The sequence below is a fragment of the Glarea lozoyensis genome (genome assembly GCF_000409485.1).
Source record: "Glarea lozoyensis ATCC 20868 chromosome Unknown GLAREA17, whole genome shotgun sequence".
Lineage (NCBI taxonomy): Eukaryota > Fungi > Ascomycota > Leotiomycetes > Helotiales > Helotiaceae > Glarea > Glarea lozoyensis.
Window position 1 is genome coordinate 875,256 of NW_007360991.1, and position 25,005 is coordinate 900,260.

At 47.6% G+C, this 25,005-nt stretch overlaps 9 protein-coding genes across 9 annotated transcripts; 6 read left to right on the forward strand and 3 right to left on the reverse strand.

The window, feature by feature from the left end:
• Positions 1–528: 528 nt before the first annotated feature.
• On the forward strand, positions 529–2,178 carry GLAREA_12127 (3-carboxy-cis,cis-mucoante lactonizing enzyme; the record flags this gene model as incomplete). The annotated part of the gene is made up of 6 exons (XM_008082909.1): positions 529–819; positions 870–998; positions 1,043–1,178; positions 1,226–1,506; positions 1,554–1,738; positions 1,788–2,178. The coding sequence occupies 6 exons, from the start codon at positions 529–531 to the stop codon at positions 2,176–2,178; spliced, it is 1,413 nt and encodes a 470-aa protein (XP_008081100.1).
• Positions 2,179–2,932: 754 nt separating this feature from the next.
• On the forward strand, positions 2,933–4,724 carry GLAREA_12128 (Tetrapyrrole methylase; the record flags this gene model as incomplete). Its single annotated transcript, XM_008082910.1, has 2 exons — positions 2,933–3,233; positions 3,289–4,724. The coding sequence occupies 2 exons, from the start codon at positions 2,933–2,935 to the stop codon at positions 4,722–4,724; spliced, it is 1,737 nt and encodes a 578-aa protein (XP_008081101.1).
• A 222-nt stretch (positions 4,725–4,946) lies between these two features.
• GLAREA_12129 (uncharacterized protein) lies at positions 4,947–5,585 on the reverse strand (the record flags this gene model as incomplete). Its single annotated transcript, XM_008082911.1, has 2 exons — positions 4,947–5,354; positions 5,409–5,585. 2 exons carry the CDS (start codon positions 5,583–5,585, stop codon positions 4,947–4,949), a joined length of 585 nt encoding a protein of 194 aa, XP_008081102.1.
• Positions 5,586–6,078: 493 nt separating this feature from the next.
• Positions 6,079–7,779, forward strand: GLAREA_12130 (uncharacterized protein; the record flags this gene model as incomplete). Its single annotated transcript, XM_008082912.1, has 1 exon — positions 6,079–7,779. One exon carries the CDS (start codon positions 6,079–6,081, stop codon positions 7,777–7,779), a length of 1,701 nt encoding a protein of 566 aa, XP_008081103.1.
• A 2,168-nt stretch (positions 7,780–9,947) lies between these two features.
• On the reverse strand, positions 9,948–10,832 carry GLAREA_12131 (F-box; the record flags this gene model as incomplete). Its single annotated transcript, XM_008082913.1, has 1 exon — positions 9,948–10,832. The coding sequence occupies one exon, from the start codon at positions 10,830–10,832 to the stop codon at positions 9,948–9,950; it is 885 nt and encodes a 294-aa protein (XP_008081104.1).
• A 1,510-nt stretch (positions 10,833–12,342) lies between these two features.
• Positions 12,343–14,779, forward strand: GLAREA_12132 (uncharacterized protein; the record flags this gene model as incomplete). The annotated part of the gene is made up of 3 exons (XM_008082914.1): positions 12,343–12,772; positions 12,822–12,945; positions 13,132–14,779. The coding sequence occupies 3 exons, from the start codon at positions 12,343–12,345 to the stop codon at positions 14,777–14,779; spliced, it is 2,202 nt and encodes a 733-aa protein (XP_008081105.1).
• A 378-nt stretch (positions 14,780–15,157) lies between these two features.
• GLAREA_12133 (MFS general substrate transporter) lies at positions 15,158–16,857 on the reverse strand (the record flags this gene model as incomplete). Its single annotated transcript, XM_008082915.1, has 3 exons — positions 15,158–16,271; positions 16,322–16,723; positions 16,769–16,857. The coding sequence occupies 3 exons, from the start codon at positions 16,855–16,857 to the stop codon at positions 15,158–15,160; spliced, it is 1,605 nt and encodes a 534-aa protein (XP_008081106.1).
• A 1,447-nt stretch (positions 16,858–18,304) lies between these two features.
• GLAREA_12134 (Zn2/Cys6 DNA-binding protein) lies at positions 18,305–23,544 on the forward strand (the record flags this gene model as incomplete). The annotated part of the gene is made up of 4 exons (XM_008082916.1): positions 18,305–18,359; positions 18,417–18,543; positions 18,596–20,125; positions 20,892–23,544. The coding sequence occupies 4 exons, from the start codon at positions 18,305–18,307 to the stop codon at positions 23,542–23,544; spliced, it is 4,365 nt and encodes a 1,454-aa protein (XP_008081107.1).
• Positions 23,545–24,184: 640 nt separating this feature from the next.
• On the forward strand, positions 24,185–24,919 carry GLAREA_12135 (Glycoside hydrolase/deacetylase; the record flags this gene model as incomplete). Its single annotated transcript, XM_008082917.1, has 1 exon — positions 24,185–24,919. The coding sequence occupies one exon, from the start codon at positions 24,185–24,187 to the stop codon at positions 24,917–24,919; it is 735 nt and encodes a 244-aa protein (XP_008081108.1).
• Positions 24,920–25,005: the final 86 nt, after the last annotated feature.

Sequence of the window (25,005 nt, forward strand, 5' to 3'; positions counted from 1 at the left end):
CGCACTTTTGTGTTCTCATCTGCTTTGAGGACCCCGGTATGTCTTTCTGGGCGGATGGTCAGCTGGCTAGATTCTCAGTGTTAAGGGGACCTCTGGCGCTCGAACGCATAGGGTTAAGGAGTGTAGAAAGCAGCCACATCCATCATCTTGATTCAGAAACTAGCTGGTAAAGATAATTTTGATTGGTCGAGCATAGTGGCATGAGCTTCTTGGAAAGAAAGACAGCTCCATGGGTGAGGGCGAGATCAGCTCGCGAACAGCTCGATTGGCATGATGGCTTTCAGATGCCGTAGATCTTCATCATGTTCGATTCATAGAAGCCCAAGTTGGCCTCTTTATACTGATTGCGACATCCTGTTGAGAAAGGATGTAATGCTGAGGAAGATGAGTTGATCGAAAAAGTATGAAAATTTCGTCGAAGACGGCTGTCGAATTTGTATATAAATTAAGTGATAATCTCCCAACCCTCTCATTATATTTCTGACATTGTCGACAGTACATCATCCGGGATCAAATTTACCAGCCAACATGTCTAAATCACTTCTCGCTCTAGCATTAGCCCTCACAGCTTTTACCTCACCAGTTCCAGATCCAGACCCTCAACTCTCACTCCCCCCTCTCATCCCCAGTATCCCCGGCGTCACTGAGCCACTTACCAGCAACGCACCACCGCTTCCAATTCTACAGCTTCCGACACCACCACTCCCCAGCCCTCCATTTCAAGGAAGTGATATCAAGCCCAAGAAGATTGCCTACTTCTGGACTGGAGCTGGCGACAACCAACATGCTGATTTTTTGGCGACGTATAGTCTGGATGATGTAAGAACACTGATCGATACATAATTAGTGTAAGTGCTGATACGGAATAGGATACCTTCGGTCAGTTTATCTGGTTGACGGATGTGCCCACCAGTGGAAATAGTCCACATCATTTGGGTCCTAGTCTTGATGGGAAGACACTTGTTGGTGGAGGATTGCTTTCTTTGCTTAAGACACAAGTAAGTACCCAGATTTGACGTCGGATTGAGTACTGATAGTGTAGGATACTGCATATTACTTCGATGTCTCGAACCCGTATCGACCTGTTTTCAAGAAGAGCAACCGAGCGCTTCTCTCGTCAATCACTGATGAGATACGCGCGAAGCCAGATGGTGGCTTTTTCATCACTTACATGGGCTGTAAGATATCATATCCCACTTACCCAATCCTTACTGATAAAATGCAGCTGCTGTTGGCACATCTCCAGGTCGACTCGTCGAAACAAACGCCAATTTCGACATCATCGCCGAATGGCCAAAAGATATCGCCGGCACTTTGAACATCCTCGGCGAACAATTCTCACCCCATGGCCTCACAATCGACTGGGATAAGAACATCATCCTGACTTCCGACTTCGTCATCCCCATCACAGTCTTGAAACCAAGTCTAGGAAGAGTCGTCGCCAACACTCTCCGCTTATGGAACCTAGCATCACGGACAATAATCAGCACCATCACAATTCCAAACGTAAGCCCACTCTCTCCCTTCTAATTGCATGTTTTGATATATACCAGGGCGGCGGCATCCAAGACGTAAAATTCATCCCCAACAACCCCGAATCCGCCGCCCTCGCAACAGCAGTCCACCTTGGCCAAATCTGGATCATCTACCCCTTCCGCATCGGCGCCAACGGCAAACAAGGCGTTGCCCAACTCCTATACGATCTTGGTCCCAAAGCCCGCGATACAGTCGCAATCTAGTACTTCCCTCCCTTCCCTCCCCTGTTCCATACTAACAACAAACCTCAGCTCCGACATCACCACAAACGGCAAATACGCCTACTTCACCCTCACAACCGCGAACCACATCGCCGCGCTCGACATCTCGGACCTCAACAACGTCAAACGTCTTGACGACCCCGACGAGATTCAACCCACCGTCGGTCCGCACTATATCAAGATCACACCGGACCAGAAACATGTTTTGGTTACAGACTACTTTGTGCAGACGGGGGAGATTGGCATCTTGAATACGGCGGCGGATTTTAAGGCGTTGTATATTGATATCAAGAGTGATGGGGGACTGAGTTTCAATCGGACGATTGATTTTACGGGGCCGTTTAGTGAGAGGGGGGGTGGGAAGCCGCATTCGAGTGTGGTGTTTGATTTGTCGGTGCCTGGGAAGCCGGTTTACTACTAAGTGGAGGTTTGAAGGGGAAGAGTATTGTAGGAGGGGTTGGTCTATGAGGTGTTGCGTATATCCTTCCGTCTGGGTTCTAGTAAACTCCAATTCAACTTGGGTTATCAGAGATAGAACTTTTCTCATCGTAGTCCATGAACCTACCATTTCCATTTCAATTTCTGGAGTTTCGACGCAGGAAAGAAGAAAGTAATGTTCTGGAATCTTTTTGAAATCGTGTTAATAGAACTCGATCAACCATTTGGACTGGAAACCATATTTCAAATTGAAAGAAGTATCACGAAACTTTTGCCCCTCCGTAATATCCTAACCGAATCCCTTCCCGACCCACAAAAACAGCGGGTCCAAGATCTCCCATCCTGCATTTTCCGCGGGGTCGTAACATCGCCACCCTGATTGGTCAGATAAGACGTCTTCGACCCTTACAAAACCTTTTGGTGGGGTGGCATTTCTTTATCGGCGCCTTATCGCAGCTCGATTGTTTTCTTTTGACTGAAAGATCTCCTGGGAGATACACCTGCGCTTGAGGGATTGTGTAGGAGTGGGATTGGATATATTTATCTTGTTGAGAGTGAGGATTTATTAAGTCTTTTATTTATTGGGATTGAAAGGTTTGATTTAGGAAGTTATTTCGAATTGGACATTTCAAGTGCAGAGAGAGTATTGCCACAGGCGCATTGGGAACTGCTTCGAAGGTCGACTGAATCACCCAAAGTTCACTTGGATAGCTTCACATCCTCGAGACCTACGCACCATGGAGCCTGTTTCATTGCTTACCGCAATTGACTGCACGGCGCACATCCATCTCATCGTCGGCTCGAATCCGCTCGCAGCAGCACGATGCGCCAAATCGTTGCAGGTAGGCGCAAAACCACTTCTGATCGCACCTGAGACCGCAGAGCTTCATTATGCGTTGCAGAAGAGGATAGAAGGTGGGGAAGTGGAATGGTTGAAGAAGAGCTTCGAGGAAAGCGATGCGCTGAGTTTGGGGAGGGAGGAGATTGGTGGCGTGGTGGACGCTGTGTTTGTTACGTATGGACCGAGAGATCCGCTGAGTATGTTACATTCTTTCGGGGATATAAAAAATAAAGAGCTGACTGGAAATCACAGGTACAACAATTTCGAAGTTCTGCAGACGAAATCGAATTCCCGTGAACGTCTCAGACGCCCCGTCATTATGCACTTTCAGTCTCCTTTCCACGCATACCGATGGACCACTTCAGATAGGTGTAACCACAAATGGACGAGGTTGCAAGCTATCGTCGAGAATCAGGAGAGAAATTGCTTCCTCACTTCCATCACAATTGGGCGCGGCATGTTCGAGATTAGGTACGATTAGGAGGAAGATTCAGGAGGAGGATCACCTGTCGCATTCTGCTCTGGCGGGCGAATTGGATGAAGAGGACTCGATTGATCAATCGGCCAATTTCAACAAGCTTGTAACAGAAGCAGATTTGGAAGCGGCGAAGAACAGGAGGATGAGATGGTTGTCACAGATTTGTGAATATTGGCCGTTACGAAGGTTGGCGAACATTACCGACGCAGACGCGGAGACTGTACTTAAGTCTTACGCTGTCCAGTCGTCTACAGCTGCATCGCATGATCACACGCGAAACTCTCCGTCGGCCGTTCAGAAAAGGGGACGCATAGTGCTCGCTGGAAGTGGACCAGGTCATCCAGACCTCCTCACAAGAGCGACTCATAAGGCAATTTTGTCAGCCGACTTGATTCTCGCAGACAAATTAGTCCCGTCAGGGGTTCTTGACCTCATTCCTCGACGAACACCTGTCCACATTGCGCGAAAATTCCCAGGCAACGCAGAGCAGGCACAAGAAGAACTTCTCTCGCTAGCTTTGGAAGGCGTCAAAAGTGGAAAGACCGTCCTTCGATTGAAGCAAGGAGATCCGTATATATACGGCCGAGGTGGTGAAGAATACGAGTTCTTCCGAAAGGAAGGCTACGAAAAGGATATTTGTGTCTTGCCAGGAATCACAAGCGCCCTGAGTGCGCCTATGTTTGCGACGATACCGGCTACACAAAGAGGCGTGAGTGACCAGGTCCTGATATGTACGGGTACTGGACGGAAAGGGAAGCCATCGACCCCGCCGGAGTACGTGCCGACGAGGACGGTCGTGTTTTTGATGGCACTACACAGAATCGAGGCTTTGGTGAAAGATCTTACGACGTGGGATTCTGCGGATGCGAAAGTCTTCTTGCCTTCGGAAAATGGGAAGGAAGTGCTCGATAAAACGCGGAAATTATGGCCGTCTTCGACCCCTTGTGCTGTCATTGAGCGGGCCAGTTGTCCGGATCAGAGAGTTATTCGAACGACGCTGGAATTTGTCGCCAATGCAATTGAGAGCGAAGGAAGCAGGCCACCAGGATTGCTTGTCGTAGGAAAGTCTTGCGAGGCGCTGATGAAAGGCGACCCGGCGAGAAAATGGATTGTTGAGGAGGGATTTAGTGGTTTGGAGTTTGATGAGTTTCCTGGAGTAGAGGAGCTGGTTATTGGTGATCAACTGAATGCGGGTAAGATCGAAGCATGAGGTGGACAAGGATTGAATTGAGGCGTCATTTGAAGGATGTATCTTTGTACCAAAGTGTTGCATAGCGTAAGGGTATCATATTCGTAAATCGTATATAGAGCATAGAACCATTTCGACCACGACCAATTCATACATGTCCATACTCCTCTTCTAGATGTGTCGAAAATTCCGCACAAGATATCCAGCACCACCACCAGATGCCCCCCTTATACTCCATCACCCTCACTCCTCCTCCCCACCCAAATCCCCTAAAGTCGCCCCAGCCGCAACACTCATCCTCAACTGCCTCTGCCTCTGCTGACTCTGCAACCCCAACCTCTCAACCGCATACCCCAATCTCTCCTTCTTCAGTCTCAACGCCTTCAACCTCGCCGCCTTCTCATCCCCGCCCCTCCCCTTCCCCTTCACCAACCGATCCAAACTCCTCTTCTTCTTCAAACCCCTCGTCTCATCATTCGACAACCTCCCCTCCAACAACTCCGACCGCGCGATCAGCGCGCCTTCCCGCCGCTCCAGCTTCCCAATGTGCGATTCGCAGCGCCCAAGCAGCGTGGTGATTGCGGGCGCGAGCTCGGCGGCGAGAGAGGCTTGCGCGGTTGTGAGGGTTGTGGAGGGGGTTAGTTCGAAGTGCTAGCTTATTAGCATTTACTCCTTCACAGTTCATTCATAAGGTATAACACGTACTCTAGTACTACTCAATACCTTCTTCAATCTAGGGAAATCAGAGATCCCAGCGTCGAGGATGGAGATGGAGGAGTCTAGCAGGCTGAGGGATGAGCGGAGGGAGGAAACGGAGGCGGAGAGCGAGGATATGGATTGGGATTGGGAGGTTGTGAATTGCGTCGTGGTATTGCCGTACATGGTGTTTGTGGGCTGGTTTAGGAGGGAGTTTAGGGACGTTGTGTGGTACATGTTCGCGGTCGGATTTTGCTGTTCTGGTGTGGTGTTCTTGATGCAAGGAGACGCGATGTCAATATTGATGGAGGACGTGGGGTAGTGATGTTAACTTAGTTCAAAGCGGCATTGCGTACGGCTCTAAAATCAGTGCTGCCCTAAGCCCGTTCCCCATGTTCTATGAAATAGGTTTTGTCTTGTACTTCGTAAAATTACGTTAGCTGGTATAATTTCCAAAAAAAAAAAAAAGTTTTATTGTAAGAAAATATACTTTGATAAATGGTATCGTTGTTAATTAACATTTGTGAGGCAGCCTCTCGCTAACCTAAATGGCTGGCATCCCCGTCACCTGCATGTCAACCGCGAGCCAGCCTTGCGACAACTTCAGCTGATGACAATCCCCTCTCAATCATGGTTTTCATCACTTCTTCTCGTTACATTATGAGATGTATCTTGAGATATGGCTTCCTACAAATATGAGTGCCTCAAATCCGACGATGCCATACGTCTTCTCATCCTCCAACCTTCGGAAGACCTCGAATCCGAGATCCATTGCAGCCTAATCACAACAACGCTGACAGAGTGTGAAGATGACATTATTGACGGATATACAGCTTTGTCGTATGTATGGGGCTCCTCGCTCGACTCTAAACAAATATACGTCGGTGGTATACCAATTCATGTAACTCAAAACTTGTTCGATGCCTTGCGAGATCTTCGAGATACATACCGGACTCAGCGACTATGGATTGATGCCATCTGCATTAATCAAGCTCACGAGGCGGAGAGAAATCAACAAGTCTCCATTATGGGCACGATTTATTCCAAAGCTAAGCACACTGTTATTTATCTCGGTCCCGACGAGCAAAATCCATCGTGTTTCGATTTCATCAAGCAGTATTTGCTCGACCGCAAAAGCACCTACATAGCGGGTTTCTTGGAATTCATCACACTTGAGGCCCTTTCTAGTGCATGGTTCACAAGAGTTTGGGTACTCCAGGAACTCGTGATGTCTCGCGATCCTCTGCTTCAGCTTGGTAGATCCCGTATGCGATGGGACACTTTCAACCAATACCTAAAGCTCCGGCCTCTTTGGGCGCAGCCATCTGTACACGAGCTGTCCTCCCAGGAAATTGGCGTTGTTCATAACACACTAGACAATTTGCGAACACCGTTGCGCGGTGTTAACGACCTCTATCGGCCTTTCCGAGATATGCACCTCGTGCGAAGCAAATTTCAGGGGTGGAAGCTTAACATTGACTTGCCGGCAGGTCTTAACCTGGGTGAGATACTCCAGTCTAGACGTGGCTTTGGAGTACTAGATCCACGCGATATGATATACGCCCATCTGGGGATGGTCCCCAACAAATATGGCCAGAAGGTTGACTATGGACAATCGGTATCCCAAGTGTTCACCAGAATCGCAATCGGTCTATTTTGTGAGAGCAGTGATCTATCTTGGTTGGGCAAAATAGGCCGAGCTTGTTTAGGCGATAAAATTGAAGGACTTCCTTCGTGGGTACCAAACTGGACGTTACCAGTCGTCGAAGCACCTCAATACCACCATGAGCCTGGTTCTATCAGGTACGGGAAATTCGTCAATTTCAAAGGGGCTGTCATGTTGTTCTTAGTTAATCGCCAGTCCAGACGGCCGTTGGCATCAAGGATCCACTGCGATAAGCTTCCATCACTTCTAGCACTGGAATGTGATTTTCTTGGATGTGTAGCTGAATTACTGCCCATAGCGAATCAAGAGCCAACAGACGATCCCTACCAGGCTGAAGGTATTTGGAACGACAATTCGAACTTTCTTCAGGCATTTCTGAATGACATGCAGTATATCAAGTTGGTTGTCCCAGCTTCTACCCTTCCTGGAGACTACATTTGCACTACTACGACAAGCGACAAGATAGGTGTGGTCTTACGGCCAATCTGGCCGACAATAGAAGCGTCTTTGGCTCAGGGTATACTGTCTTGGTATGCGCGACATAGTGATGCATGGCAGAGTGATGCATGGCAGGGTACGAACCCGTGCGAATTAAGTGAGGGACAAGACCCATTGGGCCACGTGTTACACACTAGGCTGGTTGGAGAATGCTTTTATAACAGGCGTCATCTAGGAAGACGCAAAGAAGAGACGCGTATAGCAATTCTCTATTGACGAACTTTAGTAAACGATTTGCGTCTAGTCGATCTCTTCTACACTCTTATCTCACAACACCTGTAATGAGAGTTCGAGTACGCAAGAACATATCTTGTAATTTCTCGTCTGTCGTTTGATCCTTTCTGATTTTAACCAAGCACTTTCGGTCATGCTCTAAGTAAGGAAGTATGTTTCACTAAGCACATCGATCCAGGTAGAACGAAAGCAGATCTCTCCGGACTCCGGGGTAGATGAGCGCTTAAAAGATGAAAGATTTTCAAGTTCACTAGCCACGTAGTTGCCAGACCCTTAGAGTCTCAATTCGGAGTTTCTACTTGATTAGAGTTAATTACAATCAGATTACAAAAAGCTTAAGGAATTATCCCCAAATCCTACATACCGCCTCTGAATCCTGTCAGAGCTTCCTCAAACACGTCTCACAGCGCGTTGGAGTGACCGAGACGCTCACACACCTAGTTTCTTGAGATCTGTGTGTTTGTTTTCATAAGTCATTTTCATCCTTTGCGTGCTGGTTTAAGTCAACTTGCTCCTGATGAATATCTGGGTTTTCTAATATTAATCGCATCGTTACTTCACAGTCGACTCTACTCTGTTGTATATCAAAGGAGCAAGCCTTTGTGTTTTGGGAGCACGAAGACTGATTTGAGATCGTTCTTGTGATACTGTTGAATCTTGATTCCTTGGTAGTTAATAAGGGGGCCGCTTCGATTAAGACGAGCGAGATGGTTTTGCGAGAAATCTGGCTGAAAAATCTCTTCCTTCGGGACGGGGTGTTTACATTTTCTCGCTCAAGTGATTTGTAATTTATGCTGAGGACAGTGTGGCAGTGCGGTATAATCGGTCGTTATGATCGTGTCAATACTATTGAACTTTTGGTTTTAAAATATAGCTTTTTACTGTTGGGTCACTCGGGATTTAAGTTTACTTACCATTTGCTTTATTCCTTTCATTTTACTATTCATTTTCTGTCGGAGTTGACTTCCGGTGCAATCGACCGGCTTACCTATTCCTTTATCCCACAAAACAAAGCATTGTCCCTTTCCTCTCCCACCACTTTCCCCTCTCCTCTCTCCTCCTCTTTCTCACTTCCTAAAAGCCCCCATAACTCTTTCAACCAACCCCGCCTTCTTCTCATCAGCCAGCAAGCACTTGTCACATTTCCCCGGCCACTCCACGAACCCATCCACAACTCTTATCTGGCAATTCTCATTGTTGGTAGCGTTACAGACGGCTGTATGAACGGTTTCTTCGTAGAAATTGCAGCCGCAGGAGTAGGTTCTGTAGTGTGCGTCACAGGGAGCTTGGGTTGGGGTGGTGAGATGTTCGGTGAACTTTGAGGGGAGGGGTTGTTGGGTTTATGTGGAGGGCATTGTGGGTGTGTGGTGTTTGGGGTGGATCTGTGTGAGTTAGTTGGGTTGGCGTGTGAGAAATCTATTACAGAATTGAGACAGTTGTGTACTTCTTGAATGTGGCAAGACTGAAGTGAGGAAGAAGTAGGAGCTGAGAAGGGAGTGAAGTGTGTTTATATGGGTTTGAGCAGGCTAGATTGGGGTTCTGAGCATTGTTTTCCGACAAAGACAAAATTTGGTTATTCATCTTGTCCTAAAAGCAGGTTGTGTAGGCTTTGAGGATGTCACAAACATAGAAATTGGGGAGTAGAAGAACAATCCCATTGTTAAGTTTGTGTGGCGTTTAGTGATAAAGTCAGTGTCAGTTCCAGTAGACAACACTCCCAACGCTGGAAATCGATGTATGTGAACGTCAGATGAGATTCCATACAAATGCTTGTGTCTACTACTTATATTGATATACGTTGACGTCATTTGAGATGCAAAAAAAGAGCCCTGCAGCAAGCTTGTTTTGTAGGCAACACTCTCCCAAGTTCGAGATCTCCAAATACTGACGCATTTGGTGTTCCTAGCTTTCCAGATTGTCAAATACAAGACATTTACACGTCTAGAGAACTGCAACTTCTTTGAACAACAAAAATTGCCCATAGTGAGTTTTAGTTCAAAGAGTCTTATCTACAAGTCCCTGAAACTGATATTGGTACGTGCGACTAATTGAACTATGTTATTAACTACAATTCAACTCCCCATCCGTCTCCTCAATAGAGTACACGACCGCCAACTATCGTTCAGCCCGAAACCACAGAAACAAACAGATCAATCCCCAACATGCAACCGAAAGAGTTCCTTCGCCCTCTCAACAGCCCTTTTATCCTCCATTGCCTGCGGGCTCTTCGCAAACTGCGCACTCTGCCCATTTACCCTCTTCGCCAGCATCACTTTCTCCCCACCAACCCTCGTAACGTCTCCCGCAAACCTCTTACTCACTAAGAATACCACCATCTTCCCCCGACCTCCCTCCTCCACCCTACATCCCTTGAAGTTAATCTTGAATTCCGTGACCTCGTTCCATTCCCCCTCCGGCCAAGACTCTTTCCACTCTTTCCAAACATCATAAATCTCCCCCAACCTCACAGACGCTGGGAATTTTACCTCCTTCTCAAGATTGAAATCCCCGGGGCCGAAAAGGCCATATTTAAACGCCACACCGGGTCGTATGAGTGTCTGATTTCGCCAGCTTGCGTTCGGGCACGCCGTGAGAACGGCAGGGAAATTGAAGTCTAGCGATGTTGCGAACCTTTTACATATTTTCCCTGGAGATCTATGCAGGGTTTCTGGAGATGGGAGTTTGATTATCTGCGGTCGGATTATTGCGTCTGATTGGCTGTTATGGATGTGGTAGATGAAGGGGTTTATCTCCCACTCTCGCGCTTCAGGGTCTTCGTACAAATGGAGCCAAAGTTTTTGTCGTAAGGTTTCTGATTCGGTGATGAGTCTTTTCCAGAGATGGGAGACCCGTTGGTCGATTAGAAGGTCGGAGGGGGAGAGGTTGTGAAGTATGCGAAGGAGGACGCTGGGGCTTAGGAGGGTTTGAGAGGCGGTTTGGGAGAGGGACCAGTTCAGTTGCTCAGGTGGAATGGGTGGGGAGGTTGATGGTTTGGGGTAGTTTGGAAGAGAGGCGTAGGTACTGAATGAGAGCATTTTTGAGGATTGAAGCTCTGTTGTTATTTGAGACTTCGGGAAGTGATGTTGATATATGATTTTGAGATTGTCAGGTGAGGAATGGCCAAGAGAGATGAATGCGCCACTTGAGATATTTATTACTTGTTTGAATTGATGATACCCGGGTTGATCATGGATGAATGACTCTCATGTTATGTGAGATTCTTGGATTTATGTCGCTATTCGATGTCAACTTTTAGCTATTGTGATGAGCTGATGCCTAAGAGCTTACGAATGACAAGATAGGCTACCGATGTCTCGTTTTGGATATTAATACTGCCACACAATATTGTTTTTCGGAGAACCTGGTAATCCCATGGAATGGAGTCATTTGTAACATCAGCGGTGTTATTTTCATGTAAAATTATTTAAGTTTTAAAGTAAGTCTTTGTATCTCGGCAGCAGTCTCAACCGGGCGTTCATTGGTTGAACGCTGCGCCACATGATTTCCCATAAATCGCTCCAGCCACACCACCTCCTTTCCTTCCATGTTGAGGTTTTTCAATCTCAACCTTTCCTTTTCTTCATTCAAATTTATCATTTGATTTATCGACGCGCTCGTAGTTCAGCCAACAAAGCCTTTAATTCTATGCCTAGTCATTCACAAATCAATGGGAAGAACGCTGCCATCGCAAAGCCCGCTTGTGGCCTGGCCGAATCCTGGGAATAACACCGGCCAGCGAGTACAAGAAAATCAAAGTTACTAGTTCTTGAGTCTTGATCTGTCTCCCCATTTTATTCCGTCTCGATATTGGTGAGTTCCGCTGGGTCCACAACTGAAAGCAGTCGCGGTCTGTCAGCTTCATCAATCCACCAACTTTTGTGAATCTGGGGCAACAACCATGGATATTCTCCCCCCGAACTGCCGAGTTGTTGCGGATTTATGGTTATCAGACAGCTGTAAATCCTTACAAAAAGTGGTGTGACCTGTTAGCACTTAAAGCTGCGCCCCATCGACCGAGTTCTTGCAGCTGTTCTCAACGGTTCGCGAAGCGCCGAAGACCACGCGTTGGCGATCTTCAATAATCAGGATTCATCGTACAGCTCATACTCATGAAGATCTCCAATTGTGCCTACCAGACTTGATCGGCCGCCAAATGAAACGACTTTACTGCAGCGTGCAGGATGCTTCGCCTCAAGCTGAGTTTGGGTCGATGTTGGTAGCCACGCAGCCGGACGAGCTGACTGGCTGTAACCGCAACATAACGTCAAAATATCCAACAACAATGCTCATTGAGTAATTATCAACCACCAGTGTGCCCAACATGGCCATGCAGCTATTTCGCTTGGGGCAGGAACCAACACAACATTTCCGCATTAACGACGTGCTCAATGCTATTCGATGTTGTCTCCCTAGGCCGAAAAGTGTTGAATGTGCACTTCTTCTGCCGAAAGCTCTAGGTTCATCTTTTTTCTCTTTTTTGAACTTCTCTTTTTCTTTGGAACCTAGAAGAAGTCAACTTGCGAGATGGATTCAAGAGACAACACCATGGAGACCATTTCGTTGGCCGAAAACCAGCAGCCCACCATCCAGCCGGACGGAACTCCCATCATGAATACGGCAGAGTGGGAAAAGTCGACTTGTATCTCGAGCGTAGACAGACTATCGGATTCGAAGGGTACACCACCTCCATCTAATGGTATACCACATTGGGGAGAGAAGACTTCCTACCCTCCACCGCTTACGAACTCCGGCGAGGAAAGTTCGTCGGCATCACGAAAGTCTCAGATCGTACACGGATTTTATCAAGATATCTGGAGACTCCTGGCAACATTGGGCCTGTTTATTGCCATTATTGTCATCTTGAGAACTCGAAACGGCAAACTTGAACCAAATTGGCGGCATATTAATCTGAGTGCGCTCATTGCGGTATTGGCCACATTCCTGAGAGCGAGCATGGTAGCAGTCGTGTCGGAAGGTCAGAATTCATACAAGTTGTCTCTTGAGTAATTGCTAAGTCTGAATAGCGATGAGTCAACTGAAATGGACCTGGTTCTCACAACCACGGAATTTGCGGGATTTAGATTATTTCGATCAAGCAAGTCGGGGTGTGTGGGGTTCAGTGAGACTTATTACGGCTTATCAAAAACTGTATGTATAGTCTTTGTTCTTTACAAGATGCCTGGGTTCTTCCCCGGCTTTATTGACGCACGACCCCTACGTGACGGGAACCATTGGGACATTCAAACTGACTCCCGCACAAGAGTCAGTTGATAATGAGGAGAATGAGATTTTGCATTCTTGTTACATCAAATATCTTCTTACTAACTTTGTTAGACATCCTGTACTTCTCGGCGCAATCATCACCATCTTGTCTTTTGGCATTGGCCCTTTCGGACAACAAGCGATTAAATCAGTAGCCTGCCAAATCCCCATGGAGGGCATTAATGCCACTATTCCAATCATCCATAATTACACAAACGGGGAAATTTTCAGAGATATAACTGAAATTGGGACATTTATGATAAGCCACGGAAGCAAAGGCGCCTTAGTCAGTGCATTTGCAAATCCAGGTGGTAATACTTCCAGAATCATAGCTGATTGTCCCAGCGGCAATTGTACCTTTCCAAGCTTTGGGGGGATTACACATTCATCCATGGGTATCTGTAGTAGATGCAAAGACATCACGTCAGATATTACAGAAGGTGGCGGTCTTCCCGGACCTGACTATTACTACGCCGATGGCATGGTCAACGTTTATAACTACAGTTTACCAAGTAATACTACACTTTACATTGCTGAGAGAGGTACCGGAGATTGGCTGAGCGTCAATACCTCTTTGGCAACAGAGCCCACGTTCGGGGCTTGGGAAGAACCATACAACAGCAGTGCCCTGACTTCGACTGATGTTCTAGCCTTTACTGCCAGGACATGTCGACAGACCATGAATACCACGAGGGGTGGTCAAAGTATGGTCGCGCTTACTTGTAATCACGTTCGGCCGGAGCTGAAAACCCTCAAGTACGACATGGATGTGATTGCGTCTCAGTGTGTTCTCTATCCCTGCATCAAGAAGTACCACGCGAGCATAACAGCGGGAATTCTTTCCGAAGAAGTCGTCTCAACAGTTCCAGCACGCCAATCTCCTGAAGGCCATTTTGAAGCTGTCCAGATCCCATGTTTCATCGATGATCAACAATATGACTACTCCAACTTCTCTCAAGTTTCCCATCTTAATCACACATTTGTCGCTTACAATCGAACCGATGTACTAGGATCGGAGTATAAGATCCCTACCGAATGCTTTTACCAGATGGACATGGGATATGCTCGTGGCCTTACGCAGTTTCTCAGACCAGCCATAAGGGGCTCTGGCCACGCGGATCGCTACTCTTCGCGAAGTGCATGGGGCGAAGCCAACAATATCACCGACAATGTCGTTTTCAAAGCCGCTTGGTGGCTACCATCTCTGTATAATAAGGGAAACTCGACGCTGGAAAGCGTTTCTTCAGTATTTGACAGTGTTGGGACTGCTTACACGAATTACATGCGTACATCAAGCGTCACTAATGAAGGCAGATTTGAGTTCCAGAACAGGGGGCAGGTGGGAGAGTTTGTCTATGGGACTAACTACCGGACGGGTGTATGCATCAAATTCGACTGGAAGTGGCTACTTTTCCCCGCAGTTCTACTCTTCGGAACTCTGATCTTGTTTCTGCACACCATCCTCATCACGTACATGGATCCACAGCGACTACCAGTCTGGAGATCCTCTCTGCTACCTTTGCTCTATTATCGTCTCAACGCAAGCAATGAACCCGGACGCCATAACACTTTCGAGAATAATCCAGGATCGATGGCCAAAGGACATGTTCTTGAGAAGGACGAGCTCCAGAAATTTGCTTCGAAGCATGTTGTGACGTTTACTAGGACTGAGACTGGCGCGGGTTTTAAAGACGTCGATACTTGGAGGCATGAAGCCTAGATGGCCGGGATGTAAATGATCGGCTGGGATACGGGAAATGCTGGAGATATGGTGATATCAAATGCTTCTCTTATCGCAGCATTCAATTTTCCAAAGGGCTGTCTATCAAGACTCGATAGTCGGTCCGTGGCTCCGCACGATATTTATATATTGTGTCCCCAATTTAAGCCAAATGAATCATCTCAGCGGTATCGTCTCAAAAATGCATGGCATAGTCGACTCACACGATTTTTGATGAACCCAGAGCTGGTAGCGTGGCTAGGTTACATAAGGTTACGGTTTTAAGAACGTCGGAATTACATGTTGCCAGTAGCAGTGCTGTACTGTTACAAAACGAGTGCTTACAAAAATGAAATTGTTAGAGTATTGTTTCTCTCTTCAAGAACTGTGATCAAGCTCATGTGTAGCTCCTTCACCCACAACCACCACCTCGGTCTTTTCAACCTTCTTCCAAAAACTACCCCTCATACTCTCCGCAACATCAATAGCAAAAAGACTAAGCCCAAGACCAACAACACACAGAATAACACAAGAATAATACACACTCTGATAACCCACATGCGTCAACCCCCCATCAGTCACATCACCACCTCCATACTTCCTCTCCATCCCCTGCGCAACAGCCGTAAGAACCGCCAGTCCCACAACCGAGCCCCCTACTTGTAGTGCAACATTAAACACCCCCGCCGCAGCACCCTGATCCGACTTCGTCGCCGTCGACACAACCACAAAATTCGCCGTGATATACACCGTTCCAATGCCCGCAATATACAATATCATCCCGGGGAATGTGTACCGCCAGTACGACGTCTCTTGCTCAATGAACGCGAATAGCAAGACGCCGGGGATGGAGAGAGTCCAGCCTAGTACGAACATGAAGCGAGCGCCGAAGATGGGGACGAGACGGCCTGCGATGGTGTTGGCGATTAAGGCACTGATGCCGAGGGGGATGAAGAGCACGGAGGTGTGGATGGGTGTGTTGCCGTAGGATTGAAGTTGGACGGTGAGGAAGTAGGTGCATGCTTGACGGACTGCGTAGGTGATTATTGCGAGGAGGAGGGTTAGGTTGAAACTGGTTGATTTGAAGAGGTGGATGGGGAGAATGGCAGAGGATGCGCGACATTCATAGAGTGCGAATGCGAGAAGCAGAAAAATGGAGAGAATGAGGGTGGCAATGATGCGGGGGGAGCCCCAGCCGGCAGAGTTGGAGGAGGTGAGGGCGTAGGTTAGGACGAGAATTCCTGGGAGGCCGAGGGAGATGCCGGGGATGTCGAAACGGAGAGCGCGTTCTTTGAAGGAGGTGAAGAAACTCTTGCGATAATTTGTGTCGTTGGGAAGTTCTGGTGATGGGGAAGCATCGCGTTTAGACTGGCTGGCGGGGAGAATGACAATGGCAGCTGGAATAATAACTCCTGACAAGATAAGCGAGATCCAGAAGATCCATCTCCACCCCAAGAGGTCAGTCAAGATTCCACCTAGAATCAGACCAAGACTAGAAACGAATTAGCTTCAATTACCCATTATGATCTGTCTGGTACTCACATAAACCCCAAACTCCCACTCGCCCCCCAAACACCCAACGCCCTCGCCTTCTCCTTCGGATCCGGGAAATAAATCGCAACATGCGCCTGCGCACTCGGAATGGTAAACGCAGCACCAATCCCTTGAAACGCCCTCGCAATCACCAATCCAATGAAACTAGGCGTAAGCGCAGACACCATTGTAAACAACGCGAAGAACGACATCCCGAATAGCAGCACTGGGCGATGACCAAACATATCACCACCGCGCCCACCGAGCATGAGGAAGGCACCGAACGTGAGTGCGTAAGCGGATATCACCCATTGGAGACTTGATGTTGGGATGGAGAATTCTTTTTGGAGGGTGGGAAGGGCGATTGTTATTGCGGAGAGGTTCAGGAGGTCCAGGAATACTGCTGAACAGCTGGGGTCTGTTAGTTGGTATTTCTATGAGAATTGGGGAACGTACACTATTGTTAGAATTAGGTTTGGACTTTTCTTGTCCTTGATGTTGGATAGTAGCATTTGAAGCCGTGTTAGGATGGTGATTTGACCCATTGTGTCAAAAGGTAGAGTAAAACTATGTTCACTTGCATTATTGAAAGTTTGAAGAGGGAAAAGATCTTTATATAAAGTGGTTTAAACTAGCCCCAAATCATCAACAGGTGCAAACAAAATATTTCTGTTGAAGCATCACTGCTGACTGTCGCGCATTCGGGCTTCGGTGTTGCAATAGGAGAGACCGAAGCGAGAGCCGTAAGTCGAAAGTTTCGGCAAGATCCATCCACTCCGAGTGACTCACTGAACTGCTTACTCTTTGATATTGAACTTTAGAACATACGGTCTTATAAAGGAGCAGGTTTCGTAAAGTCAATTTCATGATGTGCGGTAGCTGTTTGTTGACGATTCCGGCTTAAACGACCGCTCGAAGTCATGACCCAAAACAGTAACCGGGAAGCTGGCTATAATGACGTGACGAACTTCACGAATTATGATCAGAAATTTTCATTACTTTTGTCTCCGCAAGTATTCCTGATCATAAGACATGATTGTCGCCTGTGTTCAAGAGCAGGACAACCTCTTAAAATCATATATCGAAGCAAAGATGCCGAACACCCATGCTATAGACTAAAAAGTTCCGAAAAGACCTCAGTGCACAAAAAAAGAATAAAATAAAATAAACAGAACTGCTAAGGATTTATATAATCGCAGATGATAAGAGAAGCCGACCTAGTCGATGTCGCGAGGAGGCGTTGAACCGGAAGCAATTCTCAAATGCAACCCATATGCAACGGAAGGGGAAAGAATGAATGAGAATCGTCGACGCTTTGGTTGTACTTCTGACAACTGCTAAAAAAGACGATTTACAGAAGGAGATGACGAAAAGGAAGTAGAGGAGCTCGTCACCACGGCGCTTGCCGTTTCCGCAGCTCGAGTCTTGCTAGTTGTAAGGCATCATCTTCTGAATAAAAGCTGACTTCCATGGAGTCAATGCCATGCTTCCTGGGCACGATAAGCAGGAGAGTCGCACTGGTGGCTTGCCGTTGTTGCACCGTGAGGGAGTTGGGACGGTTTCCGCATCCTGTTCGCTCTGACTTTCGCTTTCTGATATCTAGGGCCACCATCATGGTAAGCGGCTTCGATTCATCGTTAGAAAAATTCGTAGGGCTGAATATAAATTCTGAAATATCCTCATATTTTCATGTCAAGCTGACGAAGCTCCGGAGAGAACATATGGCAGCCCCACTAAAACCCCAAGCGACAACTTTCCGATTCGCCCATTCGTATTACATGGGTCTTTTGGGGACGACTAAGCTTCATCCGCAGCCCAGGCAGTACCGTCCCAAAAGTTTTTGCGAAGATGATATGTATAGAAGGAATCTGGAGTTGTTGGGAGATGTTCAGTGCTGTTGTATATGAGATCAGTCGAGATAATTAAGTGCTAGTGTGAGGAGTTTGGTTTGAAGTCAACCTTTGAACCTAATCGCTTCGTTTCTTCGTCTTGATGTCTTCCCATTCCTCAGTATCATCTGGAGAGGACTGCTTTATTGATGCATTCGGTAGGTCTAATACCAGGGACACTTCAAGATATGTGAGACAGTTACTAACTGCATCAGGAATCAATGTGCACGCCCATCGTATACCGGGTAGTGCGAGTCCCGCAGCTTTCCAACCCACACCTGATATGCTCTCTACATACCGACGTAGTGGTCCAAAATCTCGTAGTGGATGCATAACATGCAAGTGAGTTCACCCGGTACCTGATTGGGAGAAATTAAACACTAAACATTTCTAGAATCCGGCGAATAAAGTGTGATGAGGCGAAGCCTAGCTGCCAAAAGTGCTTGTTAACGGGTCGAAAATGTGACGGCTACGTCCCGCCAAAACCTCGTAAAAAGAAGAGTAAGGCTCGGCCTTCCAGTCAACAACTTATGAGTTACAAAGCTTTGGATCGTGGTCTTGCCGTCACCTGGAACCCGACGACAAGTATTGAAGGAACCTATAACCAACGAAGAGGCTTCCACTATTTCCTGACAAACAACTTCTCTGAGATGGCGGGGAATTTTGAGTCAGACTTTTGGAATAAGGTGATACTCCAATACGGTCATCAGTTTCCGACCGTTCAGCACTCGCTGCTCGCACTAAGCGCAACATATGAGGAGCGTACATCCAAGGGGCTGATGAGAAGTGCAGTCAATAGCAAGTATGTTCTACAGCAATACACAAAGGCAGTCAGAACTCTAGGTGAATACATCTCGTCGTCCGATCAAGATCCAAGAGCAACACTCATTGCTTGTCTGTTGTTGGTTTGGGTGGAGCTGCTGCGAAGAAACATTGACCAGGGATTCCAACATCTGTTCAGCGGATTTAAGATTTTGGCACATCTGCGAAGTGCTGGGGTCATAACCGGCTGCGAGGATGTATACAGCTCACTGGGTCGATCTTTTAGGCGACTCAGGATTCAACTTTCGATACATGGAAGTACTACCGACGAGATCGCTAGGACGTGTCCCCACACCATGGACAACGTCTTGAAAATGCCACACACATTCTCAAATATAGATCAGTCGAGGGACGTTCTTGACGCAGAATTTAAGGCCGTTTTCGGATACTATCGACGGATTAGGGATGTTGTAGAATTTGGGGACTTTGAATTGGTGGATCTTCAAAGTGACGCGGCCATCAGACAAGCATATATTCTTCGACTCGAGCAATGGGAAAGAGCAACTAGAAGGATGGCTATGAACAATCCTGATTTGGCCCGGAGCGCAGAATACGTATATATGCAGCTCTATCACTTGACTGTCTTGGTGCTCTTGAAGATCCCAGTGGCGGACGAGATGGCGTATGACAGTTATACCGCAGAGTTTGAGCAGATTGTGATGCTTGCAGAGCGAATGACCGGGTTGTACGTTAAACATCCTTTAATGTTCGAAATGGGAGTTATTCCACCGCTCTTCTTCGTCAGTATAAAATGTCGCTTGCTACGCGTCCGAAGAAAAGCAATGGAAATCATTCGCCAGGCTCCTGAGCAAGAAGGACTGTGGATTCGCAACGATACGCTGAATTTCTGCGAATGGAAAATTAACATAGAAGAAGCCGGTAGGGGAGATGTACCGGAGACGGAGCCATTACCTCTGAGTGCAAGGATAACTCATGAACATTTGTCCAACCATGCGATTGATCTGGATACTTTCGTTCCATTCGAGAGAGGGACAGGGTTGAAAAGTTATGTGAGATATCGAAAAGCGGATTTGTCGACTGGCTTTTTGGCGATGGAGTTGACAGACGACATGAAATATATGGAGTGGATGGCAAACATGCTGTGAACGACTAAGTAATGATAAGTTTGGCGTAACACCAGCAGGTGTCAAAGTTCCTTCTCATCCTTTCTTGTCTGCTCCTGGCTTTTACTGCAGCAAGATGTCTCCTATTTGAATTGAGAAAGGCAAGATGCGTGCGTCCGTCTTTTCTAACGCATAGAAACAACCAACCCTAACTTTAGTTGAAATCAAAAGATTTGCAAGCCACAATCTTCTCAAAACTGTGCTCACATAGGCAGGGAATAAGTGACTAGATGCTATCATCTCCCAGTTGATGCTGGTGCTGTCCATCGAGAAAATTGTAAGATGCTCCTATCCATGTTCTAGATATGCTCTGGTTAGGCAAGTTGAAAAAGAAATCGATCTGGTCGTCCTCAGGGGTGATATCGACGGAAATGCAGGTTTTCCGACAACTGATACTGCTGAGAATAAAATTCCGGACAGGAAGTCTCATTGTTGGATTTCAAACTGCGTTTATGTTGATAACAGATTATCACGACGTGAATGAAAGAAGAGCAGTTACTTTGAAGCGTGTTAGGATGGTCGTTAAGACCCACAGGGAGGGTGGTGGCAACAAGTTCAGGTACGGCACGGCACTTCCTTCAGCGACTCTAGCCTGAGATTTCAGTAGTTGCCGCCACCAATCAGCGGAGCTCCAAAAAATATTTACAACATCTTGCCAACGGCAAGTCGCATTGCATTTTCAACGACTGCTTCGAGTTGCACTGGATAAAAATAAAGGGCGCATCTACAGTTGATAATGTTAAGCGCAAGAAGAGCTCCAAGAGCATGCCAATCATGTCGACTACACCTTCTAACGCTGTTTGAAAATGGCTTCGCAAGCACTGCTACCAAAGGTTCATCGAGAGCTCGGTATACCACCTCGATTCAATCGCGTACACAAGCACCCGCAAGTCGAAGGCTTCCCTCATCTACTCGATCGTTTACGCAAAGCAAGCGGCTCGCCGACTTACCAGAACAACCAAATGCAGACCCAGCTCCAGTTGCTACGGCGGCAGAAATCGAGACGATAGTGAGGGAGGCAAGACAGACGTTTGGAGAGACATTGCCGAAAGATTACTTGTCAGCCAAAGAGTACGTCATATACGAGCGTTTATATGGTCCGCCATTACGAGAAACAGTATACAGTGATCTGGAGTATCTGCCAGGAGGGGAAGATGAGATTCAAGAGTCTGAGGTCCGGAATGTGCTGTTGCGGCAAAACGCTCAAGGAGAGTATGAGGAGGTCGAAATAGATCCATCAATTGATCTTTCGCATGAGATCACATTGTTGGCTGCAGAGAACGTGGTAAGGCAGGAGGGCGAGGAGGGAGAGGAGTTCCTAGATGAACTGGCTGAGGAAGAGCTAGCAGCGGAGGGCGAGGAAGGGGCAGAATCGCTGGCGAATGAAATTCTGGAGGACGAACAAGATATGGAGGAAGAAGCATGGCTCGATGAAGAGGTCGAAGCTCAACAGAGTGGCGAGGATAGCATGGGGGCGGAGGAGACACAGCCAACACGAAACATTCGAGGCAGAAATCAGCGGGAAATAGAAGCTATTGCGCGTTTGCACGATGAAATGCAGGCAGCTGCGGCCAAAGACATAATTGAAGAGGAACCCGAAGAAGATGTGAACGAAGAAGCCTACGAGGAAGAAGTGATAGAGGAGGAGGAGGATATGGAGGAAATTGACGAAGACGACGGATTGGACTCTGATACAATCCGAACCCATCCGCATACCATGACTGCTAGATCTGGAACTAATCCAAGTACCATCAACTTGAACAAGCACTATTTTGTTGCGCCGATTACAGAATTGCTTGAACGAGCGGATATCAAGCACACGACAGAAGCGGCAGAGAAGGCCTTTGGAGGCAAAAGACTCCCGTTTTCTACGTCAACTCCGGATGCATTGAAACATCTTCCTCAGAAGCCCATTGGCTTGGATGCTTCACAGCACAGGATGACTGATGTAGAAGCAGATGCATATATGGCAGCTGTGATGCCCGGGACCTATGCCTGTGCATCCAGCACCATTGTGGAAGTTCGCAAAAGATTAGGCACGAACTGGCTGCGAAGGCTCCTAATGCGGACGGGGGTAGGACCAAGAATTATGGATGCTGGTGGTGGTGGTGCGGCAGCTGTTGCGTGGCGTGAGATTGCACAGGCAGAATGGGACCTTATGACCGAGGAAGGCCTGGTGAAGGGCGACCTGCCACTGGGGAAAACGACTGTACTCACTGGCTCCGATCGACTCAGACACCGGATATCACGCTTTCTGGAAGACACGACTTTCTTACCTCGGTTACCTGACTATGTCCATTCTTCATTAGCAACTCAGCATCTAGATGGCGGGACCCCTCAGCCTCGAAAGGTGTATGATCTTATCATTGCACCACATTCTCTGCTGCATTTGAAGGAAGACTATCGGCGAAAGAATGTTGTTCAGAACTTGTGGTCGCTATTGGATCCCAAGGGAGGTGTGCTGATACTCATTGAGAAAGGACTTCCTAGAGGATTCGAAGCTATTGCAGGTGCACGTCAACTATTATTGGAGACACACATTTCTTCACCCGGTGATACGACTACAGAAAACGAGATTGAGTCACCTGCTTCGGATATTGTACGCTTCGCCGACAAAGAAGAAGGAATGATAATTGCACCATGTACCAATCATAATAAGTGCCCTATGTACTTGACCCCTGGCATAAGTTTTGGTCGTAAAGATTATTGTCACTTCTCTCAGCGGTTCATTCGGCCTCCATTCTTACAAAAGGTCCTTGGTGTGCAAGCCCGCAATCATGAAGACGTCAAATTCAGCTATGTCGCCATCCGTCGTGGCATCGATTTGAGAAATCACAAAAAGTCACTACTCCAAGGTGACGTGGCTACAGACCAAGCATTCGAGGGATGGGAGGAAACCGACTTACCAGATACCGAGTCCCACAAAAGTGATCCTAGCGAGTTGAAGTTTCACTCGCTCTCTCTTCCGCGTGCTATATTGCCACCATTAAAGCGTCGTGGCCACGTTACGCTCGATCTCTGTACTCCGTCCGGAAAGCTCGAGCGCTGGACAGTGCCTAAAAGCTTCAGCAAGACCGCTTACCGCGATGCTCGCAAATCCAAATGGGGAGATCTTTGGGCTCTTGGAGCTAAAACTCGAACATTACGTTCACCAAGACTAGGAAGAGCTGCTGAGGCCAGTGGCAAAGGTGGAAAGCTCAAGGGGGTCCGTGATGGTAGGCAAGGAAAGGGCGGGAAGAAGGTCAAGGTGAACAAGTTTGATATTATCATGGGCGAGGATGGATTTGAGGGGATTGAGGAGGACAGGAGTCGAACCAAATTTGTCAAGAGGGAGAAGAGGACGAAGGGTGGAAGGATTTACAAGCCGAGGAAACCTATTGGGGAGGATGATCTTTAGGGACTGTAGTTTTTTGTACGAAAGTCTGATACTGGGTAAGGGTGTACAACATTGCGAGTGTGTAAAATTGTTTGGACTAGGTAGGACCTGGGCGTCTATGTATCTATCTCTGCTCTTGACAGGATCTGTACAATTATTATGAACGCACCATATGGATATCTCAAGGATGTAAATGGGATGTATAGCACCTCTCAATATTAAAAGACCAAGAAATATCGTATAGATGACTGTGGATGTGCAAAGTTCTGAATAAGACTCAAATCCATCGAACTTGACCACAAAACCTAGCGCTCAATGCCAATTCTTAACGCCGAAGCCCCACCTACCTCCGACCTCACACGTCTATCTCACGGCCATCCATCTCATACTCATAAATAACAACCACAACATAAGCTATCAAATATAAGAACCAGGTATCAACACACCCTTAAACCTCAATGCTCTCTCACAACCCCCTCATCCACCCTTCATGCGCCTGTCCCACCTCCCCCGCCGCCTCATCCGCCTCATAACCAGAACCACTACTCGCATCCTCACACCCTCACACCAACCCAAAAAACACATCAAAATCGACGACGAAGAACATGCCTCCTCATTAACTATTCTCATCCCACCCTCACCACTAAAACGTACCCTAAAAATGCTCATCCTCCTCCTCCTCACCCTCCTCTGCCTCGCCTTCCTCCTAGCATATATCATCTACCTCCCCCCGCGCTGGCTCATATCTTACTTCCAACACCGTCACCCAGACGTCCTCTTCACCTTCCCCCTCCCCCCCACCCAAAAAACCTACGCACTCACAATCGACGACGCGCCCTCCGCCCACACACCCGCCCTCCTCTCCCTCCTAGCCCACCACAACGCAACAGCCACATTCTTCATCATCGGCTCGCAAATCTCCTCTGTCCCCAACGGCCGACAAATACTCAAAGACATCCTATCCCAAGGCCATGAAGTCGGGAATCACGCCGTTCACGATGAACCTGCCATCTCTCTCCCTCTTCCCGAGCTGTCAGCCCAGATCAGCGAGCTGGATGCACAACTCCCGAAGAATTCGAGGGGCACGAAGTGGTTCCGTCCTGGTTCGGGGTTTTTTAGTAGGGAGATGGTGAAGGTGGTGGGGGAGTTGGGGTATAGAACGGTGTTGGGGAATGTGTATGCGCATGATGCGCAGATTGGGTGGGCGGGGTGGAATGCGTGGGTTATTGGGCGACGGGTGAGGAGGGGAGGTGATGTGGTTATTGTGCATGATCGGAGGAGTTGGAGTGGGAGGCAGCTTGAGGGGGTGTTGAAGGGGTTGGGCGAGAAGGGGTGGAGGGGGGTTAGTTTGGGTGAGATGGAGGGGTTGGTTGAGGAGGGGAAGAAAGGGGGGTAAAGAGGGTGAGGGATGTATGTTAGGTGGGTGTGTACTTTTACGTGTGAGGTTTTGGGTGGAGTCTGTATGTTATATGCTTTTGGGCT